At 34.8% G+C, this 16,513-nt stretch overlaps 2 protein-coding genes across 2 annotated transcripts; both read left to right on the forward strand.

Annotated features, from left to right (window-relative positions):
- Nucleotides 1,308-4,059, forward strand: LOC18598806 (ganglioside-induced differentiation-associated protein 2). Its single transcript, XM_018122368.1, has 3 exons — nucleotides 1,308-1,728; nucleotides 3,028-3,292; nucleotides 3,573-4,059. The coding sequence occupies exons 1-3, from the start codon at nucleotides 1,485-1,487 to the stop codon at nucleotides 3,805-3,807; spliced, it is 744 nt and encodes a 247-aa protein (XP_017977857.1). The 5' UTR covers nucleotides 1,308-1,484; the 3' UTR covers nucleotides 3,808-4,059.
- Nucleotides 10,615-11,195, forward strand: LOC108661966. Its single transcript, XM_018120962.1, has 2 exons — nucleotides 10,615-11,000; nucleotides 11,087-11,195. The coding sequence occupies exons 1-2, from the start codon at nucleotides 10,615-10,617 to the stop codon at nucleotides 11,193-11,195; spliced, it is 495 nt and encodes a 164-aa protein (XP_017976451.1).

A 16,513-nucleotide genomic window follows, 5' to 3' on the forward strand; every position in this document is an offset into this window, starting at 1 on the left:
TATGTATAAATTTATTTTATTTTTATGTGCAGAAAATTAATTTTTGATGTTTCATATATATATATATATATATTGTTTTACATTAAAATAGATTATTTTAATTAATATTTTTAGTTTATTTTATTATTCAAAAAAAAAAGAAAAGGAAAAAAGAGAGAGGAATGGAAAAACTGGTACAAAAGCCTTGCGAGGTCTCGAAAGGCGTTCGGAGGAAGAATGTCTATCGAGGCTTCGCGGCGGTTGTCACGGGCTCGATGGGAGTTCCGGGTCGTGACAGTTTATATCCCTTTGGTTACAAAATAAAGACATTCTTGAGATTTAATTGAAAATAAATTTACTGATTATTAATTTGGAAAACATTATTTTATTTCATAAAGTTTGGTTGAAATACACTTATTTTTCAAAAAAAATAATAGTGTTAATTATTAAAATAACTTCAAAGGAAAAGATTAGTATATTTCTTTGTTATTTATTTCTTCATTCTATATTTTATCTCTTTCTCCTTTTTTTTTTGTGCTTTCTCTTTTAACTTTCTTTTTTGTTTCAAAACTTTTTATTTTTATTTACAAAATTATGAGATTGCATTAGTTATGAATACAATTGAAAATTTTAATTAGTTTTAGAATCATTTTTAATTACTATCAAATTAAATTTGAATTAGGTCATATTGTAATTCAACTACATATTAAATATATTAGATTACATATAATTCAATTATGAATAATAATTGTCATCCATGATATTTTTTTTATTGAAAATAAAGTTTCACTCATTGGTTTGGAAAACCCTTTTTATCACTTTTCAAAAATTACGTATATTATTATACCATTAATCGAACTAATATTTGTTCAAAGTTTACTTAAAATACTATAATTGTCCTCATTTTCTTTAATTTTCCTTTTTCTACTCTTCCCCCCAGTTTTCATTTTATTTTTTAATTCATTTGTTTATCAAAACATATTTTTACAAATTTTTTATAATTAACCTATTTTAACTAACTAAAGATAATTTAATACATTCATCTCAAAAGTAATATATAGTTGAATTAAAGGTAACTTCAATAAATTTACTATGTAACTTAATTAAAATATAAAATAATTAACATTTATTTGATAATAGGTAAAGATGATTTTAAAACTAATTAAATCATATAATTTTGCTGTTAAATACGTCTCGTATAAAATGGGGAAAAAGAGAAATAAATATTTGTATTTTTATTTAAAGTTAACTTTAATAATTAAAAATAATACCTGTTTAGTGTTTTTCAAGAATATTTCCAATCTCTTTATTTGAACAAAACTTTGGATGGAAATGTAGCCCAGCCCACAACTCAATTGGACCAAAAACTTGTAAACTGGAGATGATACCCGACAAGATCATTGTCATTTTCTTTTGTGTTTTTTGAGGTCTGATGGATTTGATAATTGTGAAAGAAAGTGCGAGAAAGTGGTAACGAGGAGCAAAAAGAAATCGAAGAAGGAGAAATGGGAAGTTCATCAAATGATGATTTCTCGGTGGTGGTGCTTGCTTCAGATTTGGGTATTGACGCGCGTCCTTTCTTAGCAAACCAAGACAGAGAAATCGAAGACCAAGATAACTGGCATGACTGTTCTCAGGATTTCTCTGATGAAGATTTCCCCGACCTCGATGTCCTCCACTTCTTCCGCCTCCAGGGCTCTGATAAATCTGGTAATCGCATTTTCCGCATCGTTGGAAAGTACTTTCCCGGTAAATACACCAACCTACCATTAACAATTTTTCTTTGTTTTTAATTTTTAATTTTGGGTTTTACACGTTTGAAGTTTTAGCTTGTAATTTGGGTTTGATTTGCGAATTTGGAGTTTTCATCATTTTTTTCAGTAAGTTTAGTTGGAAAGGCTGTAATGGTAGGAACATGTTGAAATGAATTAGGTAAATGCGTTGGATTCTGGTACGTTAACAGTGAAGAGATGTCGATGATTTGAGCTGTTAAAAGATGAAGTTCTTTACTTTCTTTGATCAAATAATAACAATAATAGTAAAGTATTAATCGTAATGTTCTTTTCCTATCTACCCATTTCCATGGCCTTCTTCAACCTTTATCTTGTTGATGATTTAGTTGTAATAGAGAAACCTGTTGTCTTACCAATTTCTACGACTTTCTGGCATATGATTTTGAATTTTACCAAGTATCATCCCAGCTTTCTTGTCACCATTGCAACCTTTTTCTAGAAACTAATCTATTCAACTTCACCTAACGTTTCTCATATCATGCAACCCTAAACCCCACTATGGAACTAAGGCTGCGTTTGGTATACAAAATGATGGAGAGGATAGGATAAAATGACCTTATATTAGGTTTGATATTTACATGGAAAGGAGGATAGTATCAGAAATCGGACGGCTCATCCTCTGAGAAGATAATTACTTAATCTTGTTGAAAATGATACTGTTTTGATACTATGGCATAAGATTATGAACTTGATACTAAGCAATGAATATTGTTTATGTTTTTCCATTTGGCCCTAAAAGTTTCATTTTCCTTTAAAAAAAATTCAAATATTTAGTATATAATGGTATAGCAAGGGATGATAATGACCGATGACAAAAGCATCATCCTATCCTACACCAAACATGGCTTAGGATGAAATTTATGGTATTCTACTTTTAATCGTTTATATACTTAACATGAGATAGGATAAGACCATCTAATCCTATACTTTTGCTTATCTTGTCTCATTTTATCCTTTCTATCATACTGTGCTCCAAATGCATTGCATTTTAGAATGTCTGAATTCTTCTTTCCATTAGTTGCACTACTTCTGTGCAGCTCAGTGATCAGTGCCTGCGGTTGTGCATTTCAGTTCTTTGAAGAGTTTCATATTGATTATGATTTCATTTTGTGTTAATTGATGCTTTCTTGATTTGTACACATGAGATGATTCCATCTTGAACAAATTTTATAGAGTTTCATCAGGTTTAAGTTGTTCATCTAGAAAATTTTAATTTGCCTTTTTACAAAGTACTTACTTCTTTGATGATATACAGCTCCTGTTATTAGCGGGGAGCGGCTGAAGAAATATATATTCCACAAGATATGCAGTGAGTTGCCTGAAGGTCCATTCTGCATAGTTTATATGCACAGTACAGTGCAAAAGGAAGATAACTCCCCTGGTGTTACTATCTTGAGGTGGATTTACGAAGAACTTCCTTCTGAGATCAAGGATAGGCTGCAAGTTGTCTACTTCATACACCCTGGGCTTCGTTCAAGGCTTGTCTTTGCCACTCTTGGCCGACTTTTCTTAAGTGGAGGGTGAGTTGCTTTGAATGTTGCTAGACCATGTCTAGTTTACCAGTGTGGTTATCTAGTAATTTACCTTTAGTCAGATGCAAATGCTTTCTTGTTCTGATCCTTGAACTTATGCATCAAAGCTCCTGCAGCTCATTAAAATATGCTCAATTATTGTATCAATTAGATTAACAGTAAAAAGCAATAAATAGATTAAGCAGCCTACTTGGTAATGCAGAGGTTACAGATTTGCAATTATTTTGGCCTTATTTTTGCATTAACTGCTTACTTTTTTCTTCCCCAGTTTATACTGGAAGATCAAGTATGTAAGCCGTCTACAGTACCTTTGGGATGACATAAAGAAGGGAGAGGTTGAGATTCCTGAATTTGTGCAAAACCACGACAATGTTCTCGAGCACCGACCCCTAACAGATTATGGCATTGAACCAGATCCTCTTCACTTGACAGAGGTACCTAGTGCAGCCTACTCATTAGGGAGGTATGAAGAGAGATTGGCCTCAAGGGAATTCATGTCTTAGCTATGATATTAAATAGATAGCTGAAAACCCACCAAAAAGGTTAGCAAGCTTTGCCTGTAAAAACAAGAATTCGGAATTGTACATAAATAGTCTTATATCGAGTGCCTTATTTGCTTAGAAGTCACTGCACTGTACTTTTAAGTTACAAAAATTTGATGTTGTATGGTAGACATTTATATATGGATGTATTCTGTTTCATCTCTGATTTAGATGCTAGTAATCATAGCAAAATTTCTACAACTTTTTATGACAGATTCCAGAAAGTTGACAATTAGTTTTTCAAATGGATATTTTTAGCATTTTGTTGGAAGAACCTAACATCTTGCAGCATGATTGTTTCTGCCAATTACAGAAAGAGCAGCGGTTTTTGGTGGCCTAGTGATGAAATCTTTAGAAATCTGGCATTTCCTGGAAGTTAGATGATAAAGTACAAAGTCCCAAGCAAAAAGAGTGGCTGAAAACTGAATTAAACCGTATTGCCTCTAGAATTCTATTTTGGTAGTTGTACCCCTCTGTTCATAACTCTGCAGTAATCATGGACAGGCTGGCTTAACAAAATCCCAATGAAACTGCAATGTGGTACACACGTTTACACACTTTAAAAGGCAAAATAAGGAATTGACATTATTCTCTTCAAAGGCAAGATCCTGTGAGGTAGACTCCAATAAGTGTTTGTACCAAATTGAGATATATTCTGCCAGCATTAATTTTGTGGTATAATCGTTCAGTGTCATTAAGAATTAAACATGCACTCCTGTGAATCTTCTATATCATGCTCAAAATCAACCTACCATATGGAGCATATGTTTAGAATAGTATCACATTACAATCCAATACTTAAAAGTACTACTAATTTTTCCCAAGGTTGTTTGAGAGAGGGAGAGAGATATGGGGTGCAGCCAGTCCAAGGATCAAGGTCAGTTCTCTAAACCATGAAATGTGTTTTCTTTGTTTATCATCCGAGTTATGTCTACTTCATTCTCTGTCTCTTTGAATCTTGTATTTCTGACCCCTTTTCGACATGGAATTTAGTTTTGCACGGAAGTCATGTTGCAACCAAGTCCAGGGGAAAGAGTACTGTCAAAGATGACAAGAAAATTGCAATGAAGACAGAGATGTGCCATGCTGAGATGGTCAAGCAAGTCACCAATGAAAGACAGGGACATGAGCTTGACCTAAGGAAAGAAAAGCTTGAAGCAATTGAGGAGGAGCATGAATCAGAGGATGAGCCTTTTTTATTCAGCAGATGAAGAATTTAATCCTCAGAAAGAAAATCACAATCCTAAGGTGCATTAACCATGGATGGCAACTTCTAAATTTGCTTCATTCCCTCTTTATTCGAGCCCCCAACTTTTTTGCTGAATTTTTTAAATGATATAGGCAATTCTTTTGTTATTTCCTGCTTAGAACTTTTTTTGCTTTGAAAAAGAAAAAAAAAAAGAATCTGAACCCAACTCTCTAGTAGTGTTTAGTTCTTCCCTATATTCTGAAGTCATTTGATAGTAATATATCAAGCCTGTGTTTGGTTATCATATTCGGAATATAATATTATCTTGCTTGGTGGACCCAGAATTTAACATTCCTATTGATTATTTTAGTAAAATACCCTTCAATATTAAAGTAATTAAATGAACCTATTAAAAATAAAATTCTCTTTGAAATTACACATATTGGAATTATAATAAAGCAAATTGAAAAACATATAATTAACAAAGTATATATATATATATGTATAGGGATATATAAAGGCATTTGTAGTGTAAATAACATGCTTTCATTGTTACATATTCTTGAACATTTCTTAATTTTGTTCGTAAGAACTAAGTATCCATATTTTGACACTAACAAGCCAACTACACAGAACAAAGCTTTGTTCTACACAAGAAAAATTCCGCAAATTAACAACCATAATTAGTCCTTTGTTATGGGAGGAATCATTTTCCAATATACAAAATTATCAAAATTATAAAATCTCCAATAACAAATCCCATAATGAGTCCTTTATTATGAGAGGAATCAATTACATATTTGTTAATGATATCATTTTAATATTTTGAAGATGACTGTTGTTTTGTCTCATTTAAGTTCCAATACTCTAGAAAAGTATTTCCTACATCCGTTGGATCCTTTTACATCTTATGGTGGGCACCCATATACCTCAAGACTTATAATTTAGCTTCTTTCCAAGTATTATAAAGATATAATACTTGAAAATATTCTTAAACTATTTAAAAAAATTTAAATAAGTTTTTATTCTTCTATTGTATTTAATTGAGTTTTTATATTTTTATTTTGGATCAATAGGTGTGACTTATCATTTTATACTAACATAATGCTAACGTGAAAAGTGAAAAATACTACATGATTATGTTATCATATGACATTAACATGCTATATCATCATTTATTATGTTATGTTAGCATATCACATCAATATGACATGATATAGAATAATGAGTGATATTTTGACTAATCAACCATTAGTTATATCAGTTTGTTTTGTTCAAAATAAAAATATAAGAACTTGATTAAACGTAATAAAAAATATAAGAATTTATTTAAATTTTTCTAGATCATTTAGGATTTTTTAATTATTATGCTTATTATAAATACCTAGCCAACACAATAAAATTTTTCTACTATATTCAAAAACCCAAGAGAAATAAAATGACTATAAATAAGTACTCATCATGATAGCATACAAATAAAAAATTAAACATAAGTTGTCAACAATTAAACATAACCAACTTAAACCTAAGTAAATAACTTCATTTAAAATAAACAAGCAAAGCATGACAAAGTTAAAAACATAATTAGTTATTCACATAATCTAGTGCTACTCATCATCAACTCCTGGACCGTCAACAAGCTCATTGTCTAGTTTTGTCCTACTTCTCAATCCCTTCAAAAACCGATGCTAAATCCGCAAACAAAGATATAAAGATATAGGCTTGTTTTGAATCTACCTAGCTTGTGAAGGGGTGCTCTTAACAAAATAATTTTGTTAAACAGAATTATTACATTAAACCATAGATCAAATGCAACTACCTCTCCAACTAGCTAATGTTTATCCATATTCCAAGCAAATCCCAATGGATTTCTCAATATTTCATCAATAATAAAATATTATCTTTTAAACGTCTTTGTTTTAGTATGAATATATATGGGGTACAACAAGTCCAATACCAGGCAACTGTCGCTCTATCGTTGCCACTAACCTTCTATTTGTAATGGTGCATACACCCATTTCAACGAGTTCAAACATACAATCTACTAGTGCAGGTTACCTCGTCAAGTGTCCATGAAGCATAGTGGTTCTTCATGATCAAGACACTCAAAACACCAATGCAAAGAAAAGCTAATAATTAACCATGTCAAAACACCGATACTCGAGTATTTGGTTCATTAATTGATCTATAATCCCTTATTTAAAATAGCAGAGTTTAAATCTCTTTTCTCTAAATTCAAAAATAAAAAAAAATTATCAAAACACCAAAAGCAAAAAAAAAAAAAAAACTAATTGTTATCTATGGTTATTTCTCTCTTGCTCTCTCCCAACAGATTCCTGCCATTCTTTCTTACTTGAGGTAACTTTTTTTTTTCTTTACCTACTGCTTGTGTTTTTTTTTATCTTCTTAAAAAAACCCTTATCCATCAAATGACCTTAATAACCAATAACCAAGTTGAATGGGGATAGGCCCCCTTGTGGGCCATTGGACTCTCATAAATATAACAACCTTCCCTTCTAATACTAGGAGATTAACTGCTAAACTCTTCACTTGGAGTCCACTCTGATTTGCTTAGCGTAGAGCTCCGGCTTTTCCCCTCAATTAATTAACGTAACGAGGGAGTTATGAGGGATGAGAATGATCTCGTCAAAGTTATTTTCTCGTAAACTATTGGGCAAGATGACACAAGTCTTGTCGAAGCCAAAGCAATTAGAGAAGGTTTTTTTTTTCTCAATATTTAAATGGGTCAAAACTCATGTGCTTATAATTGAGTTTGACTCTAAGAATGCTGTGAAATGGTTTAATGAACCAGTTGTCTCCCCATAGGAGTTGCAAAAATGGATTCTACACATGAAAGATTGAACAGGATTAAGAAATGGGAGGCTAATCATAAGGGGCACGGCTTGAAAATTTTTTTAGTGGTGTCATAAGTAAAATAATAATAATAATTAGAATTTTTTGAAAGAATTGTGATAAATAACCCTTTTAATAAGGTGATTTCAAAAATAACTTAAGATATAAAGTAAACTGTTTTTATTCAATTGTGAGCATGAGTTGACAAAAATGCTCCTAAATATATTTCTGGCAAATTAATCTCCCAATATCTCCCTCCTGCCACACAAAAAAATTAAATGCTCAACTATCTCAACTCCTTTAACTCTCTCAGCTTTGTTAGCTCTCTCTTGCCATTTAGTTGCCTGCTAGGCACCATCGTCATCCTGTTATGGTTTATCTCTCAGCATCTTGCCATATCGTCATTGATATATAAGCCCTAGAGCAGAGATGATATCAAGGTATGTTATTGGGTTCATTGCTGCTTTTCACAGAACCACAAAAGTTGATTTAAAACCCACTCCATTAATTTCTTAAACTTTGTGTGTAAATTAGAACATTGGTCAGAGTTGTTACACGCCATGCATGTAACATGTCTAATGCACGTAGCATGCAAAAAATATATTGAAAGGGCATGGCTTTTAATAGCAAGTTTTAGTACATAGCATGTAGCAAAATTATTGAACATGGCATGTAGAAATTTTTTTTTCAAGATGGCGTGTAGAAATATTTCTTTTGAAAATGGCTTGTAGCACACTATTTTTGAACATAGCGGGTAGCAAAATTGTCATGCACATGGTGGGTATCAAAATCATTGGATATGGCATGTAGCAAAATAATTGAACACGACGTGTAGAAATTTTTTTGAACACGGTGTGAAACAAAAATTTTTCAACATGGTGTGTGACAACATGTTTTCAATAGGGCGTGTAGCAACATTTTAGAACATGGCATGTAATGTGTAAATTGACTGACTTTTTTTTTTCAAAATTTCATTGGCATGCCAATTGTGTGACTTATGATAAGACACTGTGGTCAGTAGGTCGATGGCATTTACAGTGCTTCACATTAACGACAACATTCGATCCCTAACCCACAATAATGGCAATCGACGTATGCACATGAGTTTGTGTAGTCGGGTAGACACATGACATTCACACAACAGTTGGCTGCACAATTTCGATCAACATGTGTATCGAGCCAATTACTTGCTTCTGGCCAACCAATGCAACCATCGGGTGAAATTATAGAGGGTGTAATGCCATTTTCAAATGACAGAGCGACACTTGAGGACAACACTATGATGTTCGAGGATGACACTACGATGCTCGAAGATAATACTGCATCTGATCAGGGTGAAGGGAATTGGTTCCCTACTGGTGAAGATAAATTTGATGATGATTTTGATGGCGGGATTGATGAAAGGCATGATGATAGTTTAGACATTAATTGGCTTTATGATATTGACATTCCAAATTGCAATGATGTTGAATTCGAAACAGAACATGTTGGAGGTGTTGATGTAGGAGATATTTAGTGCAATGACCCCATATACAATAACCCCATTGCTGAAAACAACGAGATTTGTTTGCCTGAGACGTTGCCTGATGACAGTTATTTGGAAAAGGGAAATGTAGGGGTATCTTGTACATGGCTTATTTCGGGTGCAAAAAGGTTCACTTTTCAAACAATTACCACTAAGGAGTCGACATTTGCTGATGACCGCTTATACAAAGGAATAATGTTTTCCTCCAAGGCTGAATTGGAGCGAGCTTTGAACATGTTGACATTAAAAGAGTAGTTCGTGATAAAAGTCAAAAGGTCATGTCAAGTTCGTTTTAAGGTTGCTTGTAAGGATAAAGCATGCAAGTTCGATGTGTGTGCAATGAAGTTACCTGAAGGAGAATATTGGCAAGTTCAGACGTTCCACAAAGTACACACGCGTACTATCGATGGTTTGCAAGGCGGTTCCAAACCACAAATGCAAAGATAATTTGTGAACTTATGTCACACAAGCTTCAAGTTAATGGAGTAGCAGTAAGACCTAAGGATATAATTGGTGAGATGCAGGTTTAATAGGGATTGGAATGCTTAAATGGTAAGGCTTGGCAAGCGAAGGAGTGTGCGAAGAAACTTGTTTTTGGTCCACCGGAGGAGTCATTTCAACTACTATCCTCGTTTTTTTATATGTTGGAGCAAGAAAATCCTAGTACAGTCACTACAGTGGCTATTGATGAGGCACAACGATTCAAATATTGTTTCTGGTCATACAAGGCTTGTATCCGCGGGTTTAGGGATGTAATGTGTCCTGCAGTTGCAATGGATGCAACACATCTGAAAAGCAGGTTTAAGGGTGTTCTATTTGTCGCTATATGCAAAGATGCGAATGAGTGTGTATATTCAATTGCATTAGGCATAAGCCATGTTGAGGACTAAGACTCGTGGACGTGGTTTCTTAGCAACTTGTGTCATGCGGTTAGTTGTCCTAAAAACACTGTGTTCATTTTTAATCAGCATCTCGGCATTAAGAAAGCAATCTAAAATGCATACCCAGAAACGCACCACAATTTATGTGGTTACCACTTGAAGAGAAACTTTAAAAACAAGTTCAAGCACAATAATGTTTCAGTTATCTTCACTTTTTCTTGAGACTACTATAAGGTTTTCGATTTCAATAGACATATGAATCAACTTAAATAGATTCACGCGAAAGCTCATTTTGACTTTATGAGAATAGACCTTGAGAGATGGGTATGTGCATGATCATCGGTAAGGCGATACCAACTCATGACATCAACATTGCAGAATGTGTTAACTCTTGCTTGAAGCGTGCAAGACAAATGCCAATCACTGTTCTGATCAAGTTCATCAGAAACATGTTTCAGCATTGGTTCCATGATCGATACGGGGAGGCCGTCATGGTGACCACGCCCTTCAACCTTTGGGCTGCTAAGCAGTTAAGCAAACGGTTTAATGATGCACATCACTTTGTAGTTAAACCTATCAATCGAGTGGAGTTTGAAGTTAAAGGTAGGAAGATGGATGGACTTGTAAACTTGTCCAAGAAGACGTGTTCATGTTTTGAGTTCCAAACAGATCTATTGCTATGCAGCCATGCCATTACGACAATAAGGTATAGATATCTTTATTTGTTATTTGATTAGTAATTAACATAACTTTAACATTGTGCTTCAACATTGAGTTCATTGGATTTTTCAGTAAGTGTAAATGTGAAGTCGTTAAATTTTACGCTGAATACAACAAGACAACCTTTTTAGTGGAGGGTTATGCTGGGTCTATACTACTGGTTGGGCATCCAAGTGACTAGGACATCCCCCTTAATTTGAAAGAAATCATCGTTTTGCCACCACCTTGGCGATGTCCAGCGAGAAGACCTAGGAGGAGAAGGATTCCATTAGTTGGGGAAGGTAGTCGACCATGGGGATTTTCATAATGCAAGAGGTACAAGCATAATAGACAAAATTGGCCATCTTCATTTGCAGTTCCATCCATAAATCTAGCACCATCTCTAAGTCAGTCGATGCCTCAATGAGGACGATGACCTATGGCATGTGCAACTTGCAAACAAACTAGTCACACACACAACACTTGTCCAATGAAAAAGACAATGTCTGAGAACATAGGGTGTCTTGTAGATGAGGAAAGTGGGTCGGCTTAACTAATTGTGTGAGCCATGTCCAGTACCTTTCTCATAATTTCCTCTTAAAGTTTCTTACAATCATATTTTGTGTTTGTTATCTAATAATTGGTTGAGTTGATCTTTCAACATCTTGTTATTCTAGTTTGTAATGGTTAATTCAGAGAAATGTCATCATTGTATTTACTCTGAAGTGACGAGGTCTAAAATGAAAATATTTGTTTCTCAATTGCTTATCATATTTTGTAGATTTCGTTGTAATTTTATTACATGCTATGGCTTGTTATATGTCATTTACATGTAGTTACGTGCGCCATTTTGTTTTACTCATACAGTGTTACATCTTCTAACATGCCATTTTGTTTTACTCTATGGTGTTACACACCACAACTTGTTAGATATCGTTAACATCTTTTTGTTACACGTTATTTAAAAAGTCTTATTTTATTACACGCCAAGCTTGTAAGATGTCGTTTAAATCTTGTGACATGCCATTTTGTTATATTGTTACACACCGCGCTTGTAGATGTCATTTACATCTTCTTGTCACACGCCATTTCAAAGAAGTTGTATATTGTTACATGCTATTCTTGTTAGATGTTGTTTACATCTTCTCGTCACACGCCATTTCACAAACGTCTTATAATATTACACGCCATGGATTGTTAGACATTGTTACCATCGTCATGTTCCTGTTCCACACCATTTAGTTTTACTCTTCCTGTTACACACCACAGCTTGTTAGATGTCATTTACATCTTCTTGTTACACGTCTTGGCTAATGACTAACACACCAACACTAAAAAATCACTACTTGAAAGGTAAAACACCCAATTCATTTACGAACATGCGATCATGATAGGCACTATGTGTGAAATGAAAAATTAATGTATTAAATCTACGTATATTAAAGTTATTTGCATCAACCAAAAATGTTTATACAACTTTCCATATGTTCACAGCGCAATTAAGGTTTGTTATCTAAACTATTGGTAAAAATTTCAAAAGCGTATTGCATCTGCATATTTGCAATCATTTTCTACTCTACTTTGATCAGTCCTTATTGCACAATATCATCAATGTAACCTATTGTAAACATATTGCAGTTGACACTATCATTCTGTTGATGCACTACTGATTTTGGTGGCTTAATTTCCAATGGCATCGACAAATCTCATTTCCTATGGCGCATTTTTTTGAAATAACTGGATTGGTTACAAATTATGGGCATCATTGTAGTAAGGGATTTCATCTGAGTCACACGCAGTTCGGCTTCCTTCGTGGCTAACGTTCTTGTGAAGTCCATCACATTTATCCTTCACTTCACCAAGTTGATCTTTATAGCAACCCAGTGCCCATCCATATGACAAGGTGCGAAGATGAAATCGACATCTTGCCATTTTTTTCCATATGTTAGCCTATCACCCTGCACGTACATCAACAACTCATTCAAAATTTTCATAGTCGCTTATTCCTCTTCAGTTGGATATATAGTGTATAACATACGGATAGTGTCCTATCAATTATATTTACATTATCTATCAAGTCAGGCAGTACAAAACACACACATAGTTTCATAATTGAAAACTGTATGAAATAAACTTACGAAGAATATCTATCAACCACGCATACACGAGTGTTGTACAACTTGGACTTCGACCCCGTAAGGTGCTTACACAGTACGCAAAGGCATGCGTCAATTTGTTCACTTGTCATCTCACTTTTAGGATCTTCTAATGACGTGAAAAACTTAGGCCCTTGATCCTCTAAGATCTCAACGTTACGCCTAAACATGTAACATACCATATTGAAAAGGTTAGGTGAATTAAAGTTTCAAAATGAATAATATTTGCAATATTATTTTTGAGCTTATCTCACCCGCTCGTCTTTCTTGAATGCTTCGTGTGCTTCCACCATTGAGTTTTTCACATCCCAATGATACACCAATGGGGTTGATGTACGGACTTGCAATGTATTTACTAGCCATTGTGACCATGCCTATTCAGTTAGGTCTAAAAGTAACGATTCACGATGCTAGACATCAGATAAATCTGGTGACGATGACCATGACGCGATGCCTTCAAGAGTGCTCTGATGTACATTGTCTCATTTAGCATCAACTGTTTGAAGGTTCCCATCCCCTCCCACAGCTACATCAACAACCTCATTGGCATGAGGTAAATTGTCTCCTTCAGTACCAACCACGTCATGGTCAATGTTTGGAATGTCAACACTAGGTTCATCATCTTGCCCATATCATTCTGATCAGCATAATCATGCTGTGAACCATCTGTTGAGCAGAAGCACCCATTAACTGATGACATATGTTAAACCCTAAACACAAAATAAACAGTAATCGTAAACTCGCATAACGTTAACCATCAATATATGAACAAAGCAAGAATAACGTACTTGTAATTTGATAATTGAATGTCTACATTACATCTTTTAATAATTGAATGGAACCCTTCAGCTCCAACATGTCCCATCTATGCTTCTACATAACCTGTTGCAACTAACGGACTGTGACTACACTGTTATCGACTTTCCTTACCTCGCTTAACTGTAATCATAGAGATTAATGTGTTAGTTGATAGTCAAACCTACAATTGTTGTGTTTAAACCATAAAACCATACTAATCAGCAGATTGGAACGACTGTGCATCTCAACATGTCCTATTTACAGTTAAGCACATGAAAGTGTATGGTCTACTCATCGACGTGGCAAGAATGCGGTTCACTCAAATTGCCATGGTCATTCCCTTCCTCCATCAACTCAGGGCTTGAGTGCTTCTCGTTTCAATAAGAAATGGTGCGCCTCCGCTTAACCCGACCAGTCACTTTTTTCTCCTTCAGGTTTCTTTTCTTTATTATTTTATCAATACCCCATTCTAGTCGATCTTCCATCTACCCTATTGGCATGTGTTGGTGCCCTCGGATAGAGGGACATTTATGTCCCTCAAATATTCCCATGTGACCTCCTCCGGTGTGGGCTCTAAGGTTTCATGTGCACATAACTGCAAAATACATACATTGCTATTATTTTGATAAATAGTTCATAGATTAACAGGAAATATTAGTAGTTGTTGCCTTACTTGCTAAGAGGACTCAAACTTTTCAACTGCCTTGTGGAACTCCTTCGGCTTCTGATTGCACTGCCATCTTCATATATGTGGGTAGACATCGTTCTTTAGAACGACGGGAGCAATTAATTTTCGAAAATTAGGGATTGCCTCCAATTCCCAGAACTACAAGTCAATTGTAACAATTGTAATACCCTAAATGATAAACAACTACCACCATAAATTTTTATGTCAAAAGGAAACTGGAAAATGTTACATAATAGTACCTGTATCACCCATGTATATCTGTAAAGGTTGTAGCGTAAAAGATTGTCCTTTCACAAGGTTGCGGGAGAAACTTCGAACCCTTTTAATTGGTAAGCCTCGATCAACCTTTAAACAAAGTGACCCCAAGGGATGACATTCCAAGCGTCGATGTCCTCAAACTATGCCAAGAGCCAAGGTGTCGCCTGTTTTCGATAGTCTTGTCTAAATAAAATATTATTCACGATCAAAACGAGTGTCATCTTGGTTACGTCTCCTAATTGCTAAAACTTGCCTTCTTGAAACGTATCAAGTAACTCTTGTAGCCTAACATTCTGCTGCCCGTTCCAGTATCTTGCATGAATTCCGTCGAGAACGACTTCGTATGGTTGTAGGAATATATTCGACAATGGGCTAAACTTCAGTCCAGTTATAAGGCAGAACTCCTGCTTTGATAAACGTGCCTTGCTCTTGCCAATGGCAAACCATAACTCATGGTCCATTGCCTTGGGATTAGTGATTCGATGAACCAAGATGTTCTACACTAGACCAACACCAAAAAGCCTTGTGGATAGACATCTAGCAGCATATCGAAGCACGTACGCTTGACTGCTTTTGTCACGACCCAATTTCTCAAGCCATGACCGGCGCATGAGCTCAAAGAGCATAGCTCACTAAGCCCAAGACAGCCTATCCATTTACCTTTGCTTAACAATTTATCATATCATGCATACACACATATTTTTTTTCCTGGGTGTGACCATAGCCAAAACACAATGGCATTATCGATAATAATATACATGCACTATACCAGTCATGTATTTAGCATTTTACCATTGCATATATATATTCACACTGTTAGATTGTATTCATAATACAAAAGGACCCATGACTTCCAGCGGGGACATTTACAATAAAAGGCATTACTATCGAATGCCAGACATATACCCAGGATATGCACTACGGAGACTCCTCGATCTTGGATCCAACAGTCACCTGATCTAAAAACATGATTTTTTATAAAACGTGAGTACAATACTCAATGAGTGAATATTAGAAGGGAATAAGCAATCTCAGCTAGGAAATTTGACAATCATGATGCACCGGTTGAAAATAAAGCCATTTTCATATAACTATTATTCCAAACCCTTTTTCCCTTAAAACAAGTCATCTTGCTAAAATAACAATAACAACATGTAACACATGTAAACTTCTAAATTTCAACAAAACAAACGCTTACATATTTGCATTTTCAACCATATACCCATCATCAACATGCACACCATCCCATCATCATCATCTCATATGCAACGGCTTATGCGCATATAGCCAGGTCAGCAACGACTTATGTGCACTCTCACTCACACATAGCCGGGTCAGCAATAGCTTGTGTGCACTCCTACTCGCACATAGCCGGGTCAGCAACGGCTTATGTGCACTCCTACTCGCACATAGCCGGGTCCAAATCAACATGCAAAGAAGCATCAAATGCATATCATGCATTTTATCATATTGTGATAACACATAAACCATTGTATAGCACATTTTCACAATATAAAATCATTGTACTAAAAGCTTGTTCCCAAGGTACATTTTCTAAGACAAGTTGGATAGAATCTTTCATATTCCCCAAAACAAGTTTGAAATGCAAGTCCACTCACC

Source organism: Theobroma cacao, chromosome 5 (genome assembly GCF_000208745.1).
Source record: "Theobroma cacao cultivar B97-61/B2 chromosome 5, Criollo_cocoa_genome_V2, whole genome shotgun sequence".
Classification (NCBI taxonomy): Eukaryota; Viridiplantae; Streptophyta; class Magnoliopsida; order Malvales; family Malvaceae; genus Theobroma; species Theobroma cacao.